The sequence below is a fragment of the Alosa pseudoharengus genome, unplaced genomic scaffold, assembly GCF_046254945.1.
Source record: "Alosa pseudoharengus isolate Yale_2024_CS ecotype anadromous, Long Island Sound unplaced genomic scaffold, YU_APseudo_1.1 YU_APseudo_1.1_scf_16, whole genome shotgun sequence".
NCBI lineage: Eukaryota > Metazoa > Chordata > Actinopteri > Clupeiformes > Clupeidae > Alosa > Alosa pseudoharengus.
In genome coordinates, this window is record NW_027468630.1 from 16,917,655 (window position 1) to 16,940,374 (window position 22,720).

A 22,720-nucleotide genomic window follows, 5' to 3' on the forward strand; every position below is an offset into this window, starting at 1 on the left:
CTCTTCATTTAACAAAATTCTGTAAATGTTTAGGAAGTGAGAGGACCAGTTGCTAGAGTTTTGAGAATTAAATGTTGTCCCATTTCTGCCCGATATAATGTAGGATTTCAGTTACTCAACAGTATGAGGTATTCTTAATCATGTTTTTTTAATCATGTTTTTCATTCCATGATACTTTGACAGGTCTGGACTGCAGACAGGCCATTTTAGCACTTGGACTCTTCCTCTATGGAGAAATACTGTTCAAATATGTGCAGAATTCATTTTGGCATTATTTTCCTGAAATATTCAAGGTCTTCCCTGGAAAAAAACATTGCCTGGATGGCAGTATATGTCAAAAGCTCATTCCAAATTGATTGTGCCTTGCCAGATGTAAGATACCCATGCTGTAGGCACTAATGCACCTCCACACCGTCATAGATGTTGAGTTTCGAATTGAGGACCAAAACAAGTTGGAAAGGTTGGATGCTTGGATAGACCCTCTCCTCTTAGCCCAGATGAGTCCATGATTTCCAAAAAGAATGGCACATTTTGATTGGTCTAACCACAGGATCTTATTCCATGTTACATCAGTCTTTTTTAAACAAGCTCAGGCCCAGACAAGATGGGTGTTTTTTTTCTGTATCATGTCTCAATACAATTTTGGCTGTTTTGGCTGTTACAATTTTGGCTGCATTTTTTTAATTGAGTATCAAACTGTGCACATAGACAATGGTTATCAAATGTTTTCCTGAGCCCATACAATGACAGGTCTGGAAACAGGTCTGGTGTTGATGCAGTGCCATCTGAGGTCCAAAAGACCACAGCCATCCCATGTGTTTTTTTCAGCTCTTTCCCTTGTTTGCAAAGATTTCTCTGGATTCTCTGAATGTTTTAATAATAATGTCCTGTAGATGATGAACTCCCCAAATACTTCACAATTTCATGTTAAGAAGCATTCAAATTACATTGTTTCATCATTTGTGCACACAGGTTTACGTAGAGTGATGAATTATCCCTACATCTTTACTTCTAAGACCCTGCTTCTCTGGGATGTTCTTTTTCATGCCCAATCGTGTTACCTTAATTAGTTGTGAAACATTCCTCCTTTTGTTTTCTTTATCATTACACACATTTTGTTACGCCATCCCAACTTTTTTTGAAACGTGGTATCAAATTCAAAATTAACATATATGTAAGACTATACTATTTCGTAAGTGGTAAACATCCTAATAGAAGGGCTGTATGGCTTCATTCTCCTAACAAAACAATGTCATAGGGCTGTTGTAAGAGGTTTATTACTTTCTCTGAGTTACTGTAACATACCCAGGTCACTAAACCACATACTTGGAATACCCCCCTGGGTAAGTTAACTCAGAGTAAGTGGTAAATCTCCTAATAGAAGAGCTGTATGGCTTCATTCTCCTAACAAAACAATGCTTTGTTGTAGGAGGTTTACGTATAAGTATAGTATTAAGTATATACTCTTTTGATCCCGTGAGAGAAATTTGGTCTCTGCATTTATCCCAATCCGTGAATTAGTGAAACACACTCAGCACACAGTGAACACACAGTGAGGTGAAGCACACTAATCCCGGCGCAGTGAGCTGCCTGCAACAACAGTGGCACTCGGGGTGCAGTGAGGGGTTAGGTGCCTTGCTCAAGGGCACTTCAGCCGTTCCCACCACTTACTCTGTGTTTTCTTACCCAGGTGTGTCACTAAATCTCATACTTGGAATACCCCCCTGGGCTGTGTACAAATAGCTGACTAACAGGATGGACAACTAAGTGGAGCACGAGGCTATATTCGCTGAATGTGACAAAAAAATGTATTCGAGGCCGTCGTAGTAAAGCTGTGTCAGTCCTATGGGCTTTGGATGTTGACTGGCTTCCTGTGTGTGTTATAAGATAAGATAAGATAAGGTAATAGTCTCACAATGGAGAAATTTGCATTGTTACAACAGCAAAGGTGATAGCAGGGGTAGTAGGAGTAGAAATAGGACACGCACAATGAACAGCAACAACACAACACATCAGCAGGATCGCCACTACTGCACACTTCTTGGACATGCAGATGTACAACAACAGGGTTTTTTTCAGCTGCCCACAAGTATTGCACTCATATATAAGGATTAAAGGATAAATAGGGAAATACTAAAAAGATGATTTAACATCTGAAGTACTAATAAACACAGAGATACTAATAAATCGCACATTTGATGTATTAGTAAAACTGTGAAACGTACATATTCAGTGTCTTGTACTCACTTACTCCCCTAACTACAGCAATTTGTAACTTTACTGTAGTTTTCAAATGGCTGTACAAGTATAGTGCTGTCTTGAGCATTTTCAGGTAGCGTCACCTAGTTCTGACCTTTTTTTGCATGGGAAAACACTGAGAGCATAAACTGTCGTAATGAAAACATGACAAAGCCATTTGACTATCTTGTTCATAAACAATGGTGTCAAGACTTCTCATTTTGATGACACTGGCAGTTTCATTGACATAAATACTTGCTTTTGAGGAATGGACTGTCCATTTTGAGCAAGTGACGTGCTTTTGCAGGTTATCCACTAGGTTTTGCAGATTGCACTATTGTTTTGAGAAATGCACTAACTGCTGTGCAAATGTTACAGTTTTTCTCAGTCGCTTTGGTGCTATTCTCACATCACTATTAAAATTTGCACAGCAGTTAGTGCATTTCTCAAAACAATTAGTGCAAACTGCAAAACCTAGTGGATGACCTGCAAAAGCATGTCACTTGCTCAAAATGAATAGTCCATTCCTCAAAAGCACGTATTCATGTCAATGAAACTGTCAGTGTCATCAAAATGAGAAGTCTTGATACCATCGTTTATGAACAAGATAGTCAAATGGCTTTGTCATGTTTTCATTATGACAGTTCTCTCTGTGTTTTCCAATGCAAAAAAAGGGCAGAAAAAAAGGTGACACTACCTGAACATGCTCAAGACAGCGCTATACACTACTTGTACAGCCATTTGAAAACTACAGTAAAGTTACACATTGCTGTAGTTAGGGGAGTAAGTGAGTACAAGACACTGAATACGTACATTTTTACTGTATGCTCTTTGCAATTCTACAGCATTGTGACAGAATTTGATAACTAGTTCAACAATTTTGTATGTAATGACTCAAGCAATGAAATGAAGACTATTAGTTTTATAGGGAACGACTATTCAGTATCCATAAGTATAGTTCATTTTGACTGACATGACATAAGCAAATGATAATGTTAAAAAACAGCAGAGAATTGTATGAAAGCAACTGATACATGTCCAAAAGCATTTTCAATTTGTTCAGAGGAAGGAGAATTTGCTACTATGATGTGCACAAATGACTAAATGTGGTGGAGGTTGAACTAATAGTTATGAGAATTTTCATTCTGATCTGCAAAAAGCACCAAAGCGACTGAGAAAAACTGTAATAGTGATGTGAGAAAAGCACCAAAGCGACTGAGAAAAACGCACATTTATTATCGCATCCTATTATCGCACATTTGATGTATTACTAACAGCAAAACAGTTCTAATGTATTGTGTGGCCTACTGGGCTGGTCCTGAGTCTGACAGCAGCAGGAAGGACCTGTCATGTCTCTTCTTCACACACATTGGTTGGATAGATAGATAGATAGATAGATAGATAGATAGATAGATAGATAGATAGACAGGTATACTTTATTGATCCCCAAGGGGAAATTCAAGGTCTCAGCAGCATACAGACATTACACACAACATGCACTTACAGCAGAAAAAGTAATATAAGTATATACATATTAAAAAACACCACTGAACAATAAAAACAGTAGAAGATAAAAAAAAAATACTGAAACACTAAATATACAAAATAAAACTAAATCAAATATCCACATAGTGTGCTTAAGGATGATTAAGCATTAGGCGCTTTCAGTGACAGGGCAGGGACTAAGCCTGTGATTCTGTATGCATGGTAAGGTGCTCTATGAGAGTGAGAAGTAAGTCCAACAGTGCAACAGTGCAAGAAGCAGCATGTCACTCAAGCAGCTGCCTAGGAGTCCTGCGTTGGGTGTAGCTCATTTCCTAGAATACACAGCACAAATAAATAGGCAAGAGGCTACACAGCATCGAGGCAAAGACAACCAGACTGAGGAACAGTTTCTTCCCATCTGCTGTTAGACTGATACCTATTTTACTATTTCTATTTATTGAGGGGGGAGGGGGGTATCAATTTCGCTTCTACATGAAAATGAATGACGATAAAGCTTCTTGAATCTTCTTGAACCTTGAATATACTGTGAATCCATATCCGAAACTCATTCTTCCACTCCTGTCTTTGCTGACTTCAGATAAATTACATCTAATGTGCGTCCTGAGGTGATCGCATGTCTCTTTGACGTACGAGTAGGTTTGCACCTCTGTGATTTAAGGCTTTAGAGAAAAAAAAACAGAAGGTAGTGCTTGGATCTGGCTTTGTGCAGAGGAGTAGGGTTGGAGCGTGATGCGTGGCCCTTGCACAGGACACACCAACGTTAAACATACAAGGAACGCGGAGGAGGGAGGGAGGTAGCCATGTTTGTGTTGGGATGACTCACACATACACACTTCACTCATTCACACCTCTGTCTCGGCCTCCAGTGGTGCAGGGATGAAACACACAAAGAGTTGGGAACTCACACGAACTCATGCACGCACACACACACTAGCACCACTGTTGCAATATTGCGGTCTGTTTGCGAAGTAGTCCCACTAATCCCCCCCCCCCCCTCCTTAGCTTCCCCTCAATGTCAGTGGCACATGTCTCAAAGGGCCATGATGCTGAGCTGCCTTTGTTGTTCCTAAGTAGGGGTGGGATCCTCTCCTCTCGGTTAAACCTGTTGGACTCGTTGAGCTCTACCTTTGCATTTCATTACCTCATCATCATTGCTTTATAAGTCACTTAGAGTTCCTGCCAATACATTTCTTGTGACAACAAACTTTTTTTCTACTTAGTTTGGGACACTTCTCTGAGCCAGACTGTGTGTGCGTGCTTGCTCTGTTTTTTATATGTTTTTATATGGAGGGTGTGTTTCTCAGCGAGTGCACATGCTTGTTAACTCTTTCATTCAAGTGTCAGGTGTGTGTATGTGTGTGTGTGTGTGGGTGGAAAGAGAGGAGTGCCCCGGGTGTGTAGACTCTTAGGTAGACTCTGGGAGAGCAGCGGGGTTGGGCCAGTCTGGCAACTCCAGTGTCTGGAGTCACTTCCTCACACGGTACTGCGTCTCACAGGGACTCACCTCCTCATACGGCACTGCACTTCACCACGACAACACCGTCTCCCACCTGTCGTTAACCATGCTTAGCCTCATCAGACTACCTCGCGTCTTCACCGTCCATCAAGTGCCAAAAGTAAGTGCCATCAAAAGCTGTACGTAAAACCAGCCATATCTACACATACATGTGTTTTTGAAGATTATAATTCAGCATTTATTGATTTATTTGTTTTTGTCTTTAACAGATAGTTAAGGTTAGACATGGACTTGATTAAAGTGTGTAGGCCTATAAAATGTGTCCCTGTGTTCCAAAGGCATTCCAGGAGGATAGCATCATTTCAGGCTATCGCCATCCTCGCAGTTCAGCAACTGACTGCGTCCTAAGCCTCTTCCAGCTGACCAATGAGACGCTGAATATCTGGACACACTTCCTTCCCACATGGTAAGCTGGTTGGCCCTCTAGCCTCCATCAAAGCTCTCTCCAACCATTTGGGTTTACTGTATGAGGTAGTGAGAGGCAGAACAAACAGAACAGAATGTAATTTTTTGTGTCAGAGTGCTTATGGGACAAGCTTAAACAAGCTCTTTTGACATAATCATACCTAATTGAGGTTAACTGTCTGCTTGTTCCATCAGTGGGTAGGCACCCCAGCTGTTAGATGATTATGTCGTGAGGAGCTCTGTCATCTTCCATAAGATGATGGCTGAGAACTCTTCAAGCTGTAGTGAAACAAGTCTCTTCGCCATGGCAACAGCATTGTGTTTGTTTGCCGGTGGTAGGGCCTAGTGTGTGGAGGTGTTTTGCGGGTGCGGGCTGCTCATTGATATTCCCGAGTGGAAGACTCTTTCCCTCCGCACGCTGAGAGCTGACTGGTTGTCGGCATCCTCGGAGAGATCGCGGCCCTGCTGTTGTAGCGCGGGTCTCCTGTCAGCGCTAATGAGCTGCCTGTCAGACTCTCCGAGGAGCTCGCGTAATTAGTAAACAGCCCGACACAGAGATGGCAAGCTGCAAACATTATCTTTCATTGCATAACCAGCCCCTGGCTCATTCACCAATGTAACGTGGAAACAAAGCCTGCTGCTTGCGGAGGAGATTGCAAAGCAAGCATCTGTTACCACCGATAAGCTTGGTTTGATTACCGAATTAGACATAGGCTACTTAAAAACAGAGCTCCTGACAAACCCTTTCAGGTCAATTCTCTCCTTTGTGTTACTTTCATTCAGATTTGTGTTTTAAGGGCAGTTCAATGTTGTTATTAAGACCCGACAGGCATCACATTACCTTTTCCCCTGTGGTTTCTCAACATTGTCTTAGATCAGCAGGCTGCTTTTTTCCTCTTTTGCTTGTTTCTCTTCACAAAGACCCCCTGTGTGGCGCTGCTTTTGCAATTCAGCAGAAGCAGGCCTAGTTGAATAATCTGTCATGTTTCTACTAGTTAATTTAGGAATAGCTAGATCTTTATTTTAATAATAATAACAATATTTATTTTTCTTGTATAGAATATGAACTATTATTTGGCACAACTCGTATGTATTTGAATAATTTGAAAAAAATAAGTGTAGGCTAGGCTATTTTACTATACAAATCTTGAAGTGTAGGCTATACTACTAGACCAGTAGTGGATTTAGCACCTACAATATAGTACATCACATGGGCATGACTCCACTGAAATGGAGAAACTTGATTGGCTCCATGCTGGACCCATGTATGTCTCTGATATAAAGCACATCCATCCCCACCCTGTAATACTTGTCATTTGATATGCTAGCTAGTCCTTGCAGCTATAAGTCCTCTCGATCCTCTTGCAGGTACTTCCTGTGGAAGTTGCTGACGGTGGTGCTGATGCAGGATGTGTGGCACGACGCCTACACCTGGCCGCTGCTGGTGTTCCTGGTGTCCTGCTGCGTGTACCCGCTGGCCTCCAGCTGTGCCCACACCTTCAGCACCATGTCCACCAGTGCCCGCCACATCTGCTTCTTCTTCGACTATGGCGCCATCAGCTTATACAGTCTAGGTGGGTTCATCAGATCAGCTATGTCTCTCTCCCCCCCCCTCTCTCTCTCTGTCTCTCTCTCTCTCTGTGTTGCACCACCTCAGCTGATAGCAAGGTGACCATGTGTGTATAACATTTTTGTTTTAGAAATTACATGTCTGCTTTCTCCATTATCCATCCAGTAAACTCCATATAATTCCATCAATGCCGTCATGTCATCCCCTTCCTTGCTTTCTCTCTCTCTCTCTCTCTCTCTCTCTCTCTCTCTCGACTACACAGGCTCGGCTGTCACATACTCTGCTTACGTAATGCCAGATGGCTGGTTAAATAGTACCTTTCACAAGTACTTCATCTCCATTGCCGTCTTTAACACAATCATCTCCACCGCTATGGCTTGTTACTCCAGGTAATATAAAAAAAGAAAACTACACTCCCTCCTTCACTAACAGGCTGCCTTCAAATAGGCGTTGTACCAGGTGTTCCTGGAATAGTGTGGGCTGATAACATTTGGGAATGCTTCGGGTCTCTTTATGCATAAAATGAATTGAGTTCTGAGTCAACAGCCAGTCTGTGAGTCGGGTGCCCACTCAGTCCGAGTAATAAATCACCACGCAGTGACTGAGAGGCCTGTATCATGTAATGTGCGAAGGCTGTTGGGTTGGACACTCGTGATGTAGATGTGAGAACGGCAACTGATGTGTGAACACAATGCTTCGAAGCTTCTGTCCTATTCCTGCATAATCATAAATAAAACTGCCCCATTAACGAGCTGAGTGTACACAATTAAGCAGACAGTGTGCAGAGATTGTTGTATCATACTTGCATTAATGAGCCCTGTTGTGGCGTAGTGGTACAGCTGGTGGTTGCCTGATTGTTTCTTTCTCTCCTCTCCTAACTGCTAACATCCTAAGGCTTGGCTTACCATTTCTCCACTATAACCATGACACCCTTAAAAGGTAAATGATAATGAAATGAAGTAAGTACAGTAAATGAAATGTAAGAATACCGTAACATTCTAGAATGTGTGTGTAGAGAGTGTTTTGCAATGCTTGCTGCATAGTGCTGGGTGTTGTTGGAGAAGACGTCTAACCAACTTTTCCTCTTAAGTCAACAGCATTCACAGATAGGCTACAAAAGGAGCCACATTCACATAAATTCATCACATATTGTATTTCACATATCATAACAAATGTTAACATTTGTTTCATAATGGGATTCTGCAAACTATTGTGGATATACAGATTTGTTACATTTTTGCAAATATAATATTAGGAAATAACTCTATAAAATGCTCTCAATGTTTCTCAATTACCATTTCTGCCATTAAAAATGTAAAAAAATACTCTGAAGTAGAGAAAAAAATAATCAAGGACAAAGGTTGCCAGGGTTATCTGTGTTGGGTGTGCATGTCTGTGTTAAACTCAACGACACAATTGTGGTCCGGACCATCCATTGAATTAGTTTGTGGCTACCCTATCAGTTCCACAACTCCATTGCACACAGGGGATGGTGTGTTAGTGCTTTGTGCCATGACGATGAATGCCAAATGCACACAACCTTTGCCAGTGGCTGCCAGCTAATGAATGCTATCAATAAGAATCAAATAGAGCCTCCCTACAGCTTGGAGGACATGCTGATGAAATTGTCCTTATTTATTTTCATTAGATTTCCTGAGTGCCAAAGCCCAAAGCTGGGCCAGCTGATCCGCATACTGTCCTTCGCCTTCCCTTACTTGTTTGACAACATTCCCCTTTTCTATAGGGTGAGTCTTTGTCTATGCTCTAGAGACTATTGCATTTCTACTCATTTCTAGTCATTCTATGGTAATCCCACATTGTGTACTGTAACTTCCTGGGAACCTCCTGTAGGTGAAGAATGCCTAGACATGGTCAGATGTCTTGTGACTGTGTTAAAGTGTTTACAGCAATGACATTGCCCCCCCCCCCCTCTCTCTGTGCAGCTGTTTTTGTGTTCGGGGGAAGGCTGCACGGTTAACGATGCCAACGCGCTGCACTACCGCCACATCACTCTGGCGTTCCTCACTGCATTCCTGTGTGCCACTCACCTGCCCGAGCGCCTGGCTCCAGGACGCTTTGACTTCATAGGTACAGCGTGACACAGCCAACAGCCAACTCCCTGATAACTCACGCACACACACACACACACACACACATTCACACACAGTGAGATTAAAAGAAACATTAGATGTGTTTCTTGGACTGGCATTAACACCTTGTGAGGAAGAATGTTTGTCCTTGAAATCTCAGTTTAGTCAAATCTGTTTAGTACACTAGCCATCTGCCTGACAAGCATCGGACAGGTCTGATGTATACAGTATGATCACATGAAATCACACTGTATGCACTTACAAAATGATGTATACATGTTATGCATATTCATTCATCCCCTTCCCAGTCTAGAAGTGTTTCTGTGCCACTTGTTTGGTACATTGGTACTCTCTGCTGTCTAGCAATGCGGCCTAATCCTAATTCTTATAGCTGTTCTGCCTGAGCTCGTCGATTGAAGACTTTCACTGTGTTACTGTCACAGGCCACAGCCACCAGCTGTTCCACATGTCCGGGTTGATTTGAGTTCGAATGAGCGTATACATGTAGGAATTAGGCAAGCTTCTATTACATTATCTGGGTGTGTTAGTCCGGCTGAAAAAACTTTCGATTTCAGTCGGACTAACATGTTTACATGCATTTAAAAAGTTTGTTTTTTGTCGAACACAATTTTTCGAGTGTCACGCAAACGTACTGACTGCGCTACTGTCCCTCTCAGGCCACAGCCACCAGCTGTTCCACGTGTCTGGGATCATCGGCACCCACTTCCAGATGCAGGCCATCGAGATGGACATGCGTCTGCGGCGCCAGTGGCTCTCGGAGCGTTCGGCGCCCATCACACTCTCGGGGACGTTTGGAGCAGCTGCCCTGTGCGTCTCCATCAGCCTGGTCATCATCTACCTCTTCACCCTCTGCCTGCTGTGGCGCCCCACCAACAGGAAAGCCCAATGCCCCAACGGAAAAACCCGAGGCTGCAGCAGAGACTGAAAGCACTTGTGGCTGTGTGTGTGTGAGTGCCTGTTGATATTGGACTGGGGCCAGTTCAACAACAAAGACTTAGTAGTGCTTTGTGAGGAGTCTGACGACCTTTCACAACCTCGACTATGCACTACACTGAGAGGTTATGTTACAAAACCACCTCAGGATATAATTTTCAAAAAGCTGTTTAATTTATGCAGTGGCTAAAGATCTTTTTTATTGGTTAACCGAGACCTCCACCCCTACAGCCAGTGCCAAACTTTTCCACTCTCAGTCTAAGAGATTATTATTATTTTTTTTTTTTTTTTTTTGAGATTTCAATTTGTGACATATAAGATGAAGAATGTTGAAGTACCTGCTCGCTGTGATGACAGCAGAGAGAGATCCCCCCTCAGTGCTCTATGATGTATTGTTATGACTGTGAAGACAGGAAGCAAGACATGAAGAAGATGCTGTGACTGGAGCAGGGGCTGCTTTCAGCTCCGCGATTTCTGAAAGCACTTAGAGATTTCTGGATTTGTTTAGTTTAGCTATGAATACACATCCAAAATCTATTACATTATTTATGAAAGACAGCAATGTAGAATGTCTGCAGAATATTTAACGTGTTGCGTTGAAGCCAGAAAACTTTGATGGGTGAATTGTATTGACTGGATTGTGTTCCCTGATGTTGTAGGCTATCAAAATAAATGTTACATTCTCATATTGCACAGATACACATATAAAATGCTTGATGTTTTCCGTTTTTCTAGATATCATAGGCATAGTAAATATCTTGATCAAAACAAGCACAATTGCTTTTGTGATTTTGATTGTCAAGCACTTTTAGACAATGGGGCCAAGTCATACATTGGCTAGTTGAGTGTTATTTTCATACAGTATATCTTTGTTTTTCCTTCAGGTGACTGTCATCACCCATCAAAGTCACAACCAAAATGCCATTTCACACAATGATAAACTCTTGAATGACTGATGATAAATGATCAGCCAAAACTTACTCTGCTAAGGTGTTGATCTGCCAAAAAACCTTAACCTTAAGTGTCTACGTACACTATGAAGCATGACAAGAGGACAACACGTATAGTAAGGCAGTGTCGAATAGAACTGGTATGACTCTCAATAAAATGGTGTGCTATAGCATTTAATAATATCATTTTATGACTTACGTGTGCTATTCTGTAAACAAGTTATAAGGTACTTTGAAGATTAAACAGAGATTGTATGGCCTGAATATTTTCAATAAATTGCCTAGCCAGAAAATATTAACTTTGCATCCTATCATCAACTGTGGTTTCACAATTCTTAAGAAAATACTTCCACCCTTGAAGGGTTAATAATTAATTACACTGATAATCTACAGTATTGTTTCTCTTTGGCTGTTATTATGCTGACTTTCCTTTCCTCATTCTTCCCATCTACTAACTAATTTGGACATGAACAGCTTGAATATTCAGCATGCCTACACAGGACCAGCTCTCATGGCTACTTATTACTCATTACTCAGACTCTTAGTGGAGTCATTGCACTCTCCAGCCATCTAGTGGTGACATATTGTAATTGCAATGGTCTGAATTACACTATTGCCCTGCTTACAGTTAATTACAGTTTTTTTTTACTGTTTACACACATTTTGTGTCTATTTTTCAAATCTCTACACACAAAACCCACAATTGCTCACACAAAATGCAAAATGCCTCAAATCTCCAGCAAAATGGCACACAACATTCAAAATGTCATAAACACATCTCTAAAGCAAACATTCACCTCATATTATAAACACTTTTGTCATAATATGATGTTTGGATACATCATGTACACACTGTTGCTCAAACCCTAAAGCTCTTCTGTCTTTCATGGGCTTCTATGCATATTTCCATACAAGAGTGAAAGTCACAAGAAGATGAAGCACACAGTAAACATGTATTGTCAAGTCAAGTCAAGTTTATTTATATAGCGCATTTCATACACAGAGGTCATTCAATGTGCAAAAGTTCCAAAGAAAATATATTACTGTGTGTGTGTGTGTGTGTGTTTGGGGGGGGGGGGGGGTAATTGGGCAAGTATATTCATAGGCGTACAGTATAGACTCTATCAACATGTGAATTCCTTTTTTTTTTGTATATTTTTTGGGGCTTTTTATGCCTTTAATTTGATAGGGCAGTGGAGAATGACAGGAAGCGAGTGGGAGAGAGAGAGTCGGGGTGGGATCTGGAATGGACCACGGGGCGGGAATCGAGCCCGGATCACCGGCGTACGGTGCAGGTGCCCCAGCCAGTTGCGCCACTGGGCCTCAAAATGTGCATTCATAAGGCATTTCCGGAGGCACAGAAAACAACATTGAGCTAATGGTAACTTGGGGACAAGTTTTATGTTAAGTCAAGTTTTTATAGAACATTACGCTAAAGTCCAATTCATTTTCATTTCAAAGTATCTGCATTGTTATGAACATTTCAACCGTAAATCCTCTAGCAACAGATTGAAAGGGTCTATCCTATATATAGAGAATATCTATTCATAGACCTATACTACTGTAATGTCACAGACAGTAGCTATGCATGATAATAAGCCTGAAGTACCACCGTGACTTCACACATTTATGCCATGCATGTTGAAGAATCATCACAGCACACTATTACTTTGAGCCTCAAACCTGACTGCTGCTTCCTGGACCTTCTCTTATAGACTTCAGTTAAGAGCTGTTTCCCAGCGATGACCCTACTTATCAAGGAGAACTAATACCTATAATCCACAATGCAGACCTTTCTCATGGGAGAAACCACAATCACACCCTTATTAAAGAAATATCACTTTGACCTTGCCAATCTTAATATCTGAAGGCTTATGTCTAACTACATTAATCTGCACATTCCAGAGTCAAAGGGAGGAACAGTTGAGAACCTGCTCCATCAGCAGAACTGTGCAGAACAATCAGCTTTAAAGTCACACAATGTAGTTCTTTTACCTTAAAATGAGGTCATTTTCATGCTACATTTACTTTACTTACAATACGGAGTGTCTGACATTGCATTATGTGCACTTAGAACGCCTGGTACAGTTTCCGATGGCAACAAAGAATCTCCTTTCTTGTAGATATGATTTTAGCCAGTTGATAACTCCAACCCAGTGTTCTAGTCTGTGTAGTAAAATATTGTGATCAACAGTGCCAAATGCTGCACTATACCTGAATCTGTGTTGAGATATGCCATTGAAAACTTTAATGAGAGCTGTTGCTGTTTCAGTGCTGTGATTTGCCCGAAAACCAGACTGAAAGTAATCAAAATACCCATTTGATGTTAGATAGGTGGTTAGTTGATTAAAGACTACCGTTTCAATCATTTTGCCAATAAAAGGTTGATTGGATATGGGCCTGTAATTGTTTAGCATGGAGGCATCCAGGTTATTCTTCTTGAGAAGTGGCTTTACAACAGCGTTTTTTTAGTGACTTAGGAAAAGTGCCAGACAGCAGTGATAGATTTACAAGTTGAAGGACATCTGCTAGCCTGACGTAGTCATACTCAATTCTAGTCAGAATATGAGTCTGATACTGCTCCATTGGAACATAATTATGGGGCGTGTTTCAACCGATACAGGGGGGGAATGCCAATGGAATGCCAATTCACTCAATTGGATAGACCTAACCAATCAGAGCAACGAAATAGCTTACCGTGAGGTGTAGGAAGAAAACACACGAACCATCCTTCTTCTCCACAAATGCCTTAACATTGTTTTCTGGTCTTTTGTAAAAGTAAGTGCCGTCAATAACTCCTAGCCTACAACACTCATTAGCGAAATCTAAGAGATACGTAGTAGGGTAGGCTATAGGTAAAAAACTGATAGCCTACAGTATATCCCCTCCGTTTTTAAAAATAATTCCGTTGAACACTGATATGCTACAAACATGTTAAACAGCTGGGAAAGGCTGTCGCAAATCCCTCGAACAGATGGTCAATCAGAGATTTCAAACGAACGAGGGAACATGTCGCAATGCAACAGCGCTGTTTTCCCTTGATGAAAGTGAAACCACGAGTTTTCCCACATCTCAACTTTGGCCAAAGTTTTCAGAAATAATCGTTTTCAGTGATAAAACCTCATTCAATAATATGCATTTTCCATATGGGGTCTTAAAAGCCATGTATCCTTCTAGCCACAGCGTTTTTGTTTCAAACATAAGCCTAATCTAAGCGTGCTCAGGTGACGTGATAGACCAGGTGCTGTTGCTCACCTGTCCATCATCGTAAAGCCCGATTTGATTGGTCCGCCTGATCTAGGGCGAGCATACTTGCTCCACAATGGAGCAATGCCAGACTGAACTTCCCGACCTCAAATGTTGTGGGCGGGACTAAGTTCGGAATGGCACCCAGGCTAGACATCTGCCATTATAAAAACAGTTTTGAGGAAATTGGTAGGCAGAGTGTCTAAGACACATGTGGAAGAGCTGAGTACCTGTACTGGTTTTTCCAAGTGTTTTGTATCAAGCTGAACTCTGACATCAAGTTAAGTTTACCAAAAGTAAAGTCCTGAAGGACTCTAAAGAAGATGCATGAAGCATCGAAACATTAGTCCCTTTTGTGCACCTTAATAAAAGTTTATAGCTACTACATCTGTGCTGCTCCGAATTTTTACTTTTAGTATATCTACACGGTCCGATCTTCGTCTGATGCACCAGATGTAAATGCCGCAGAAGCGCGGTGGATCCACTTTTCTGTGAAATCAAGTTAAGTTTCCCTCTGTTTGTAGCTGGAAGTTCCGGTTGGTGAATTAGTAATTGAGCAGATATGTTGAGTCTGATTTTGTCAATTTTATCTTTAAAAAAAGATGAAAACTGATTGCATTTATTAGTTGAGAGAAGTTTAGGCACTAATTGTGAGGGGGGGTTTGTTAACTTATCAACAGTTAGTTGATAGAATACAAGTGTTATTTGAACTTCTACTGATAATGTTAGAAAAGATAGACTGTCTTGCTTTGCATATTTCAGAGTTACAGTATATGTTACTGATAACATCACACTGTATTATCCACAAATCACAATATGTACACTCTAGGAACCATTTAATACCACTGATATTGTTATAAACATTGGACAATAACCTCCACCTCCATCATCAAACATGTTCTGAATGCCTTTTTTTAAAATCCGATACCGCATGGCGCAGTCCACCTCACAGAATTCATAGTTTACCCACCTCTTATGTTACCACTACATCCCTGCTTTTGGTCCTCAGCAAATGGGTTATTAAAAAAATGTGTTATTGTATAATAAAATTATTTACACAGAATGCTGTAGCACCAAATTAAGATCTAACACGGGTCTGAATTGACATTGCACCTGCTCTGAACTGTAAAAAAATGGGCTAACACGCTCAACACCTTGGTTTATTCACAACAAAAATAGCATCAAAAATAAACTTTAAAAATAAAGGATAGCACTCACAGTTTTTTTTTTTAATCATTTAATCGCCCCACTAAAACCTGAACTGAAAATATTTTAGTTGATTCCAGAGCCGGACAGTAACGGAGTACATTTACTTGAGTACAGTACTTGAGTACAATTTTGAGGGATCTGTACTTTACTCGAGTATCATTTTTGGGGAGTACTCATGACTTTACTCAAGTACATTTGAGAGGCAATTATTGTACTCTTTACTCCACTACATTTCTATCCATAACCGTGAGTACCCGTTACTACTTCGAAAAAAAAGGAAAAAAGAAAAATCTCCGAAACCCTCAATTTGTTGTTTCCCTCTCAAACGTGATTGGATTGTGCAGGCACCACTGATTGGGACAGCCTATCAGCAATCACCTTCAGCTTTCCGCCAAAGTCAACTCCATGGTCAGATTTAGATAAGAGACAAAACCATGGACGAAACAATGGATGAAGACGCAGCAGGTCCATCCCGGGAATGTGCCAACCTGTGGCCCCACCTCGCCAGACTATTTCAATTTTCTGAACAAGTTAATGATAGTTTTCGCTTCAAGTGTTTCAATTACAAAATAGTATTTTGTATTTGAAATACGTATTTTAAATACATGTATTAGAAATACTGCCCATCTCTGGCAACATGGTAAAAATATGAAAATGACTTGATTTTAGTTCCAATTCATTTTACATTCTCCAAGGTATTAACATTAACATTTTTCATAACTCCATGTAGGACGTTTCTGGACATAAATGTAAGCACTGTGGCAGTAGTAATGCAATATTTCAAAAATGTACCATTGTACTCTTAATACTCAAGCACTTTTAAAAACAAGTACTTCAGTACTTTTACTTAAGTAGACATCTGACTGTTGTACTTTTACTTGTACTTGAGTAAAATTTAGCAAAGGGTATCTGTACTTTTACTCAAGTAATGAAGCTGTGTACTCTGTCCGCTTCTGGTTGATTCATTGTACAACCAGCAGATAGAGGTTATTTTAGGACAGCAATTTCCGTGGTGATATAATAGCAATGTTAGTTGTTATTGCTATTAGTGTCTTCTCTGTGTACTTCCTCTCTATGACATGTTGCGTACATAACCATTCTGATAAGAAAGACATAATCCTTCTCCAGTGGCCAGTGGCATAATCATTCTCCAATGGCCAGTGTCAATGGTCCTTAATTAAGGCTTGAATGAGCTGGCATGTGCTCAAGGTCTGCCAGATATCTAAGCAGGCACAAAAAATAACTGACAAAGACAAAAAAAAGAAAGAACACAAAATGGGACATTTTTATAGCCTAGAAATCTAGACGCGCCCCTAGCGGCAGCAAATTACATTTGCTGCCAGGGCTAGTCTAGCAACTCTCCGTTGACAATGTGAGCTCCAGAAATCGAAACTTAATCTGGCATTGAAATCGTGTATAGAGTCGTTTGTTGGGCTTAACATAATGATTGATGACAGAGTTGCAACGGTTTGGCTTGAATTCCCTGCTACTTGAAAACAAATATCCTATTGCGGTCCTATATTGCGTGCAGAGGGAATTTGAAAGACAACTGATTATCCCGCACCTCGGACTGAGCACTGCGAACGGTGAACAGTGAGTGCCCAGACCCTATATTTTAATGTGGGTCTGGCTTGCCAGGCTAACATTTTTAGTCAAAAATGCAACTTTTGCAACGTTTAGTCTACCCTGAGAAACGTGCCCCTCATCCCCAGACTAGCAGGTATTTAACAGTTACTGGTTATGGGGTTGGAGTTATGAGACATGGACAGATTAATTAATGGACAGACAAGTGCTCATAGGACCATTTTAGCTCTCAAAGATGGGCCTCTGATAGCTTGCATGACATATGATATTATCATGGTATAGATATCTGAGAAGAGATAAAGCCTAGTTTTTAATCTTATTGTTTATGAGAAACTAATTAAAAAATGAAGGAGGTTACTTTTTAGAAATGATTTTCTTATGGGAAGTTCACATTATTCATATGTCAAACAAATTGAAAGTAAAATACACACAATATAACTGGCTGCAGTAATTATTTCAAACAACAGGTGGCAGCACTTTCCTACAAAATTGTTTTCCTCCCGACCCATGTCATGAGGATTGGACTGTTTGGCTATAGTCTAGATAAGAAAACATATACTGATGCAGTTCTGCGTCTTGACAAGTGATAGAACTAGCATTGCATTAAGAAGTAGTACACTCATGACAATGTCACAGGGATATTTAACAGCTCTACACTATATATATATATATATATATATATATTCATCTTCATGCAACTGCAATAAGGATGCTAATGTATGCTATTGTTTATTCTGAGCTGATTTTCAAGTGTGGCAATGTTTAACTTCTCTAGAATGTATAGCTGGTGTAAATTATTTGGATTTAGCATCATGTACACTGTAAAAATTGGATAGTTCCTTGAAGAACCTCAATGTTACTCCAAGAACCCAGGGGCTCTTCTGAGAACTCAAACGTGCCTTGATGCTCTTAGAGGTCTCTGCAAGAACCTTAACGATTTTTCAGTATGAAAGGAGGTTCCTCAAAGAACCCAATTTAATCAAGGTTCCTGGAGGATCTCCAGCTGAGAAAGAATAATTTTCTTGAATTTATCTTTTACAGGCCTATATTGCTGTGTAGCCTAGGCCTAACTGGTTCAAAACATAGGCTAACCTAATCAGATAATATGATGCTAGGCCTGTGATAGGCTATGACAACAAAATAAGAGTTTTGATGAGTAATCGCCTATAGTTTGACTAGTGTTTAATTGCGCAAAAGATCTGAAGCATTCAGCTACTTGTGTGGTGTTTTGTTAATTGTGTGTAATTAACTATTTTGAAAAACTAGACGAGCATAGGCTAGGCCTACTGCCTATGCCAAAATAGCAGCAGAACACGGTCGGATAACTCGATGGGCGCACAGGTGTTGCTCGAGGCGATGACGCGCGTGTGGAATCTTCTTTAAAAATGGCAACAGAATTTGACAGTTGAGTCAACGTACTACAGGAGGTGAGTGCAACATTTAGACAGCCCTATCTCAAGCTTTTTTAATGTTGACGTTTGTCAGAAACTATACCTTAAATGATACATATTCTACATATTAAATGGAAACGAGACGTTTTAACCATGACCTCATTATAGGCTATAGCATACAACTAAAGGTAAGATCAACGTGTCACCGTTCGTGAACGTTAACCTTAACTTTTTGTTAACATAACGCTAGAGCTTAGCAGCCTTATTTAGCCTACCGTTAGTTTTTTAAAGTTATAAGATAGCATTATGCCTTGGCTTGTATGCTATGCTTAAACTGAATGTTAGCCAAATATTGTCTATTTTACTCCTTCAGCACAGACTTTTCAACTTCCCGTGTTTCCAACTCTCCTGAAATGAAAGCTAACATTAATGGAGGAAGTCCTGACGTTCATACTGCTGCACACAGATTATACAGGTCCTATTTGATTCAATTTCTATGTGGTAAGTGTGTAGCATGAGGTAGCCTACAGCTTTACTTACTGTTCTTCATTTGCATTCACGCAAAACAACAACCAGTCATTTAAATCATTAAGTCATTTAAAATATAGGCTACTCCATCTCTATGTTTAATTTCAAAGGTATCCAGTATCATGACATTTGTGCTGCTGCTGTATCTAAGCACCCTTTCCTCCGGGATCGCACAGGACCAGGATATGCATGTAAGTAGATTATTAAAGTAATAAACATACAGTTAGGCCTACTGGCTGTAGTGAGGGTCCTTTTTTAGGGCACCTAACAAGTAGGGATAATGGGATGGGATATTCCTGTCAGGGGTATTCAGGTTGTTGTAGTCTGCTCACTTACAGATGCAATTGAATCATGTATGCCTATGACACTCTTCACTTCTGTTGGTATGTTGCTTAACACCTGTATAAACCAGGGCATTGCATTTGAATTTTCCTTTAGGCTAATTGGTTTATATACCTTTCATATTATAGTTGGTTGGGAATGCTAAAAACAAATTCAAGAAGGAAAGAATCCCACTGAGCCTTCCTGAAATTGGATACCATCGAGCAAAGTATGGGAAAAGGCAAAATTCATCACAGGCAAGTCACCTTTTCCTCACAAAGCAAAATGCATCTGTATCTCAAGCAGAAGCTTTCAGAATTACACTTCACTGTGATCCTTATTGCAGTTTGATTCCAGGACAAAACTCAATCCAATGTGAGGGAAACCACACTTTTTTTTTTTCTATTCACACAGATATCTGCTACCCAGGATGCAAACACTGTAGTTCAGGTATGGTGTATGGTGTGTGTGTGTGTGTGTGTGTGTGTGTGTGCGTGCGTGTGCATATGTTCACTGATGATCTTTTTACACTGACAGGTTGTAGATGTTCTTGGTGATGAAAGCGTATCCAAATCCAATGTAAGTTTTCAGATGATGATTAAACACCATATATTACTACTTATTACATTTCTTTAACCAAATTGACCTTTACTTTAAATTGAATGTAACATTTACAGGACATTGAGACAAAAAGTAAACCCTGATCTAAATACGATTGAAAACAGAATAAGGAGAACAATCAGTGACAGAGTAGCATTTATTCAACGCCACTCCACACAGGAAATCCTTACTGAATACCCAGCTTTACACCACATTTGAACTGTGAGTTAACATTTGGCATTTAGTTCACTGCAAATTATTTTTCAGATGTTCTTCTGCCAAGCAAACATGTAATTTGTTCTTATCTTTTTAAAGGTTTTCTCTGAAATTCAGCACCTGCATAACATTGACCTAAGTACCAATCTGCACTAAATCAGGCCTGTGAGGAGACAACCTACAAATACAAAGGTATTAAGAAGTTTGATTTACACTTCATGTCATTACTGCTATAAAACTGTATGGAATTACAAGTATGTTATTACTGCTATAAGACTTATCCAGTATATTGTTCAAATTCAGGACTCTTTGCAGCAGAGCGGCCATATCTGTTTGGGGACAATCCTGACAGGCTCATACGTTGTGGATAAGGTAAGAGTACCAGTCATTTGACACTGTTAGAAACTTCCCCTGCCAATGGGCTTGAATATCACCAATCCCCATTCTAAATACTGTTATTCTGTACTTTTCAGATATCCAAGACACCCACACCTACCCTATGCATGAGAGGCAACCCCTTTGAGGAAGACACCACCATTACACTTTGCATGGACGGACAAGACGTCGTAACACCAGAAGATGTGTTGATGGGCATTGGAGCATTGCTAGCAGTTTATTTAATTTTCAATATGGAATACCCAAAGGCCGTGAACAAGACATTGTTGTTTTTACAGTCTATGTGTGATATTAAGACAAAAGAAAAAATCCCCATTGCCGTATTTCGGATGTCAAATTTCATACTCTACATTAAATACTCAATAGTTCAATCAATCATTTATTGACTATTTCATTTAGATTAGGAAGTTAATTGTGTTCTTGTTAATAGCATTGTTTAATAGATGTTTTCATTCATGCCTTCATCTATGTAGCCTGTGTTTTATTTGTTTATTTATATATTTGTTTATGTATCTATCTGTCCATCCTTTCATGTACAGTATTCCTAATATTTTGCCATTGACATGCTTTGACGCTTTTGATTAAATTCTTGCTTAAATACATCTGTTGTTTCATGTACATTTATCCCACATTCTGATAATAAAAATAATAATAACAATAAAGGTTAATACATTATAATAATAATAATAATAATAATAATAATAAAGGTTAATAATAATGAAGGTTCTGTAATGAACTTCAAAAGGTTCCTCAAGCAACCTTTGAAAAGGTTCTTCAAAGAACCTTTCTTTAAAGGTTCTTCGAAGAACCTTTTGAGGTTCCCCCACAGTTTCAAATTGAAGAACCCCTCAAAGTTCCTCCAGGATCTTATAATTTTTACAGTGTACATTGTTGATGGTGAGTTCTAATAATCTTGTTATAAAATGTTATACATTCTTTATTGACTAATTTATGAATTTTCACTCAAATTCAAAGCCTTATTCTAACCTTTAGCTCAATTTGTTTCATGTGTGTGAAATTGCAGGCATTACATGATGTAACCTGCAAATCTAAAGAAAACAGCATAAGGAAAGACATGGCAGAAACTCCAATATGTATTACTTGATCAATTAACCTAAAAATCAAGCCTCTTAAAATCACTTCAGCAATCACTTCTTCCTAGTGAAGACATAGAGTATAACTCATCACAACCCTCACAAGGATTCTGTCCATCCTTTCATGTACAGTATTCCTAATATTTTGCCATTGACATGCTTTGACGCTTTTGATTAAATTCTTGCTTAAATACATCTGTTGTTTCATGTACATTTATCCCACATTCTGATAATAAAAATAATAATAACAATAAAGGTTAATACATTATAATAATAATAATAATAATAATAATAATAAAGGTTAATAATAATGAAGGTTCTGTAATGAACTTCAAAAGGTTCCTCAAGCAACCTTTGAAAAGGTTCTTCAAAGAACCTTTCTTTAAAGGTTCTTCGAAGAACCTTTTGAGGTTCCCCCACAGTTTCAAATTGAAGAACCCCTCAAAGTTCCTCCAGGATCTTATAATTTTTACAGTGTACATTGTTGATGGTGAGTTCTAATAATCTTGTTATAAAATGTTATACATTCTTTATTGACTAATTTATGAATTTTCACTCAAATTCAAAGCCTTATTCTAACCTTTAACCTTTTGCTCAATTTGTTTCATGTGTGTGAAATTGCAGGCATTACATGATGTAACCTGCAAATCTAAAGAAAACAGCATAAGGAAAGACATGGCAGAAACTCCAATATGTATTACTTGATCAATTAACCTAAAAATCAAGCCTCTTAAAATCACTTCAGCAATCACTTCTTCCTAGTGAAGACATAGAGTATAACTCATCACAACCCTCACAAGGACACACACACACCTCTGCTGGCACCACTTCTCACAGCATAGTGGGCGAGGAGAAAAGCTGGGCCAGGTGTCAGGAGAAGCCACTCTCACCCTGGTCACTCTTCCC

General features: G+C 39.7%; 1 protein-coding gene and 1 long non-coding RNA gene across 6 annotated transcripts; both read left to right on the forward strand.

The window, feature by feature from the left end:
• Positions 1-5,165: 5,165 nt before the first annotated feature.
• Positions 5,166-11,540, forward strand: paqr5b (progestin and adipoQ receptor family member Vb). Of its 3 annotated transcripts, none has more exons than XM_076287250.1 (8): positions 5,166-5,360; positions 5,539-5,666; positions 7,034-7,239; positions 7,498-7,624; positions 8,130-8,174; positions 8,884-8,980; positions 9,179-9,323; positions 9,769-9,991. In XM_076287250.1, the coding sequence occupies exons 1-8, from the start codon at positions 5,307-5,309 to the stop codon at positions 9,807-9,809; spliced, it is 843 nt and encodes a 280-aa protein (XP_076143365.1). In that variant the 5' UTR covers positions 5,166-5,306; the 3' UTR covers positions 9,810-9,991. The 3 variants fall into 3 exon arrangements, with proteins under 3 accessions (XP_076143365.1, XP_076143364.1, XP_076143366.1); XM_076287251.1 differs by lacking the exon at positions 9,769-9,991 and adding an exon at positions 10,003-11,540 and having other exon boundaries at positions 5,175-5,360; XM_076287249.1 differs by lacking the exons at positions 8,130-8,174; positions 9,769-9,991 and adding an exon at positions 10,003-11,540 and having other exon boundaries at positions 5,168-5,360.
• Positions 11,541-18,090: 6,550 nt separating this feature from the next.
• On the forward strand, positions 18,091-21,322 carry LOC143126224 (uncharacterized). 3 transcript variants are annotated; one of them, XR_012987417.1, is made up of 10 exons: positions 18,091-18,695; positions 19,033-19,160; positions 19,298-19,378; positions 19,658-19,765; positions 19,866-19,958; positions 20,046-20,087; positions 20,186-20,330; positions 20,424-20,516; positions 20,628-20,696; positions 20,798-21,322. It is a non-coding gene; the product is annotated as an uncharacterized LOC143126224 (long non-coding RNA). The 3 variants fall into 3 exon arrangements; XR_012987419.1 differs by having other exon boundaries at positions 19,866-19,883; XR_012987418.1 differs by lacking the exon at positions 18,091-18,695 and adding an exon at positions 18,719-18,847.
• Positions 21,323-22,720: the final 1,398 nt, after the last annotated feature.

Bases quoted from the DNA above. Each gene is read 5' to 3' on its own strand.
- paqr5b (XM_076287251.1), top strand. From the start codon at position 5,307: ATGCTTAGCCTCATCAGACTACCTCGCGTCTTCACCGTCCATCAAGTG. The intron at 8,175-8,883 runs GTAAATGATAAT...TATTTTCATTAG, and splicing joins AACCATGACACCCTTAAAAG to ATTTCCTGAGTGCCAAAGCC. The intron at 8,981-9,178 runs GTGAGTCTTTGT...CTCTCTGTGCAG, and splicing joins ACATTCCCCTTTTCTATAGG to CTGTTTTTGTGTTCGGGGGA.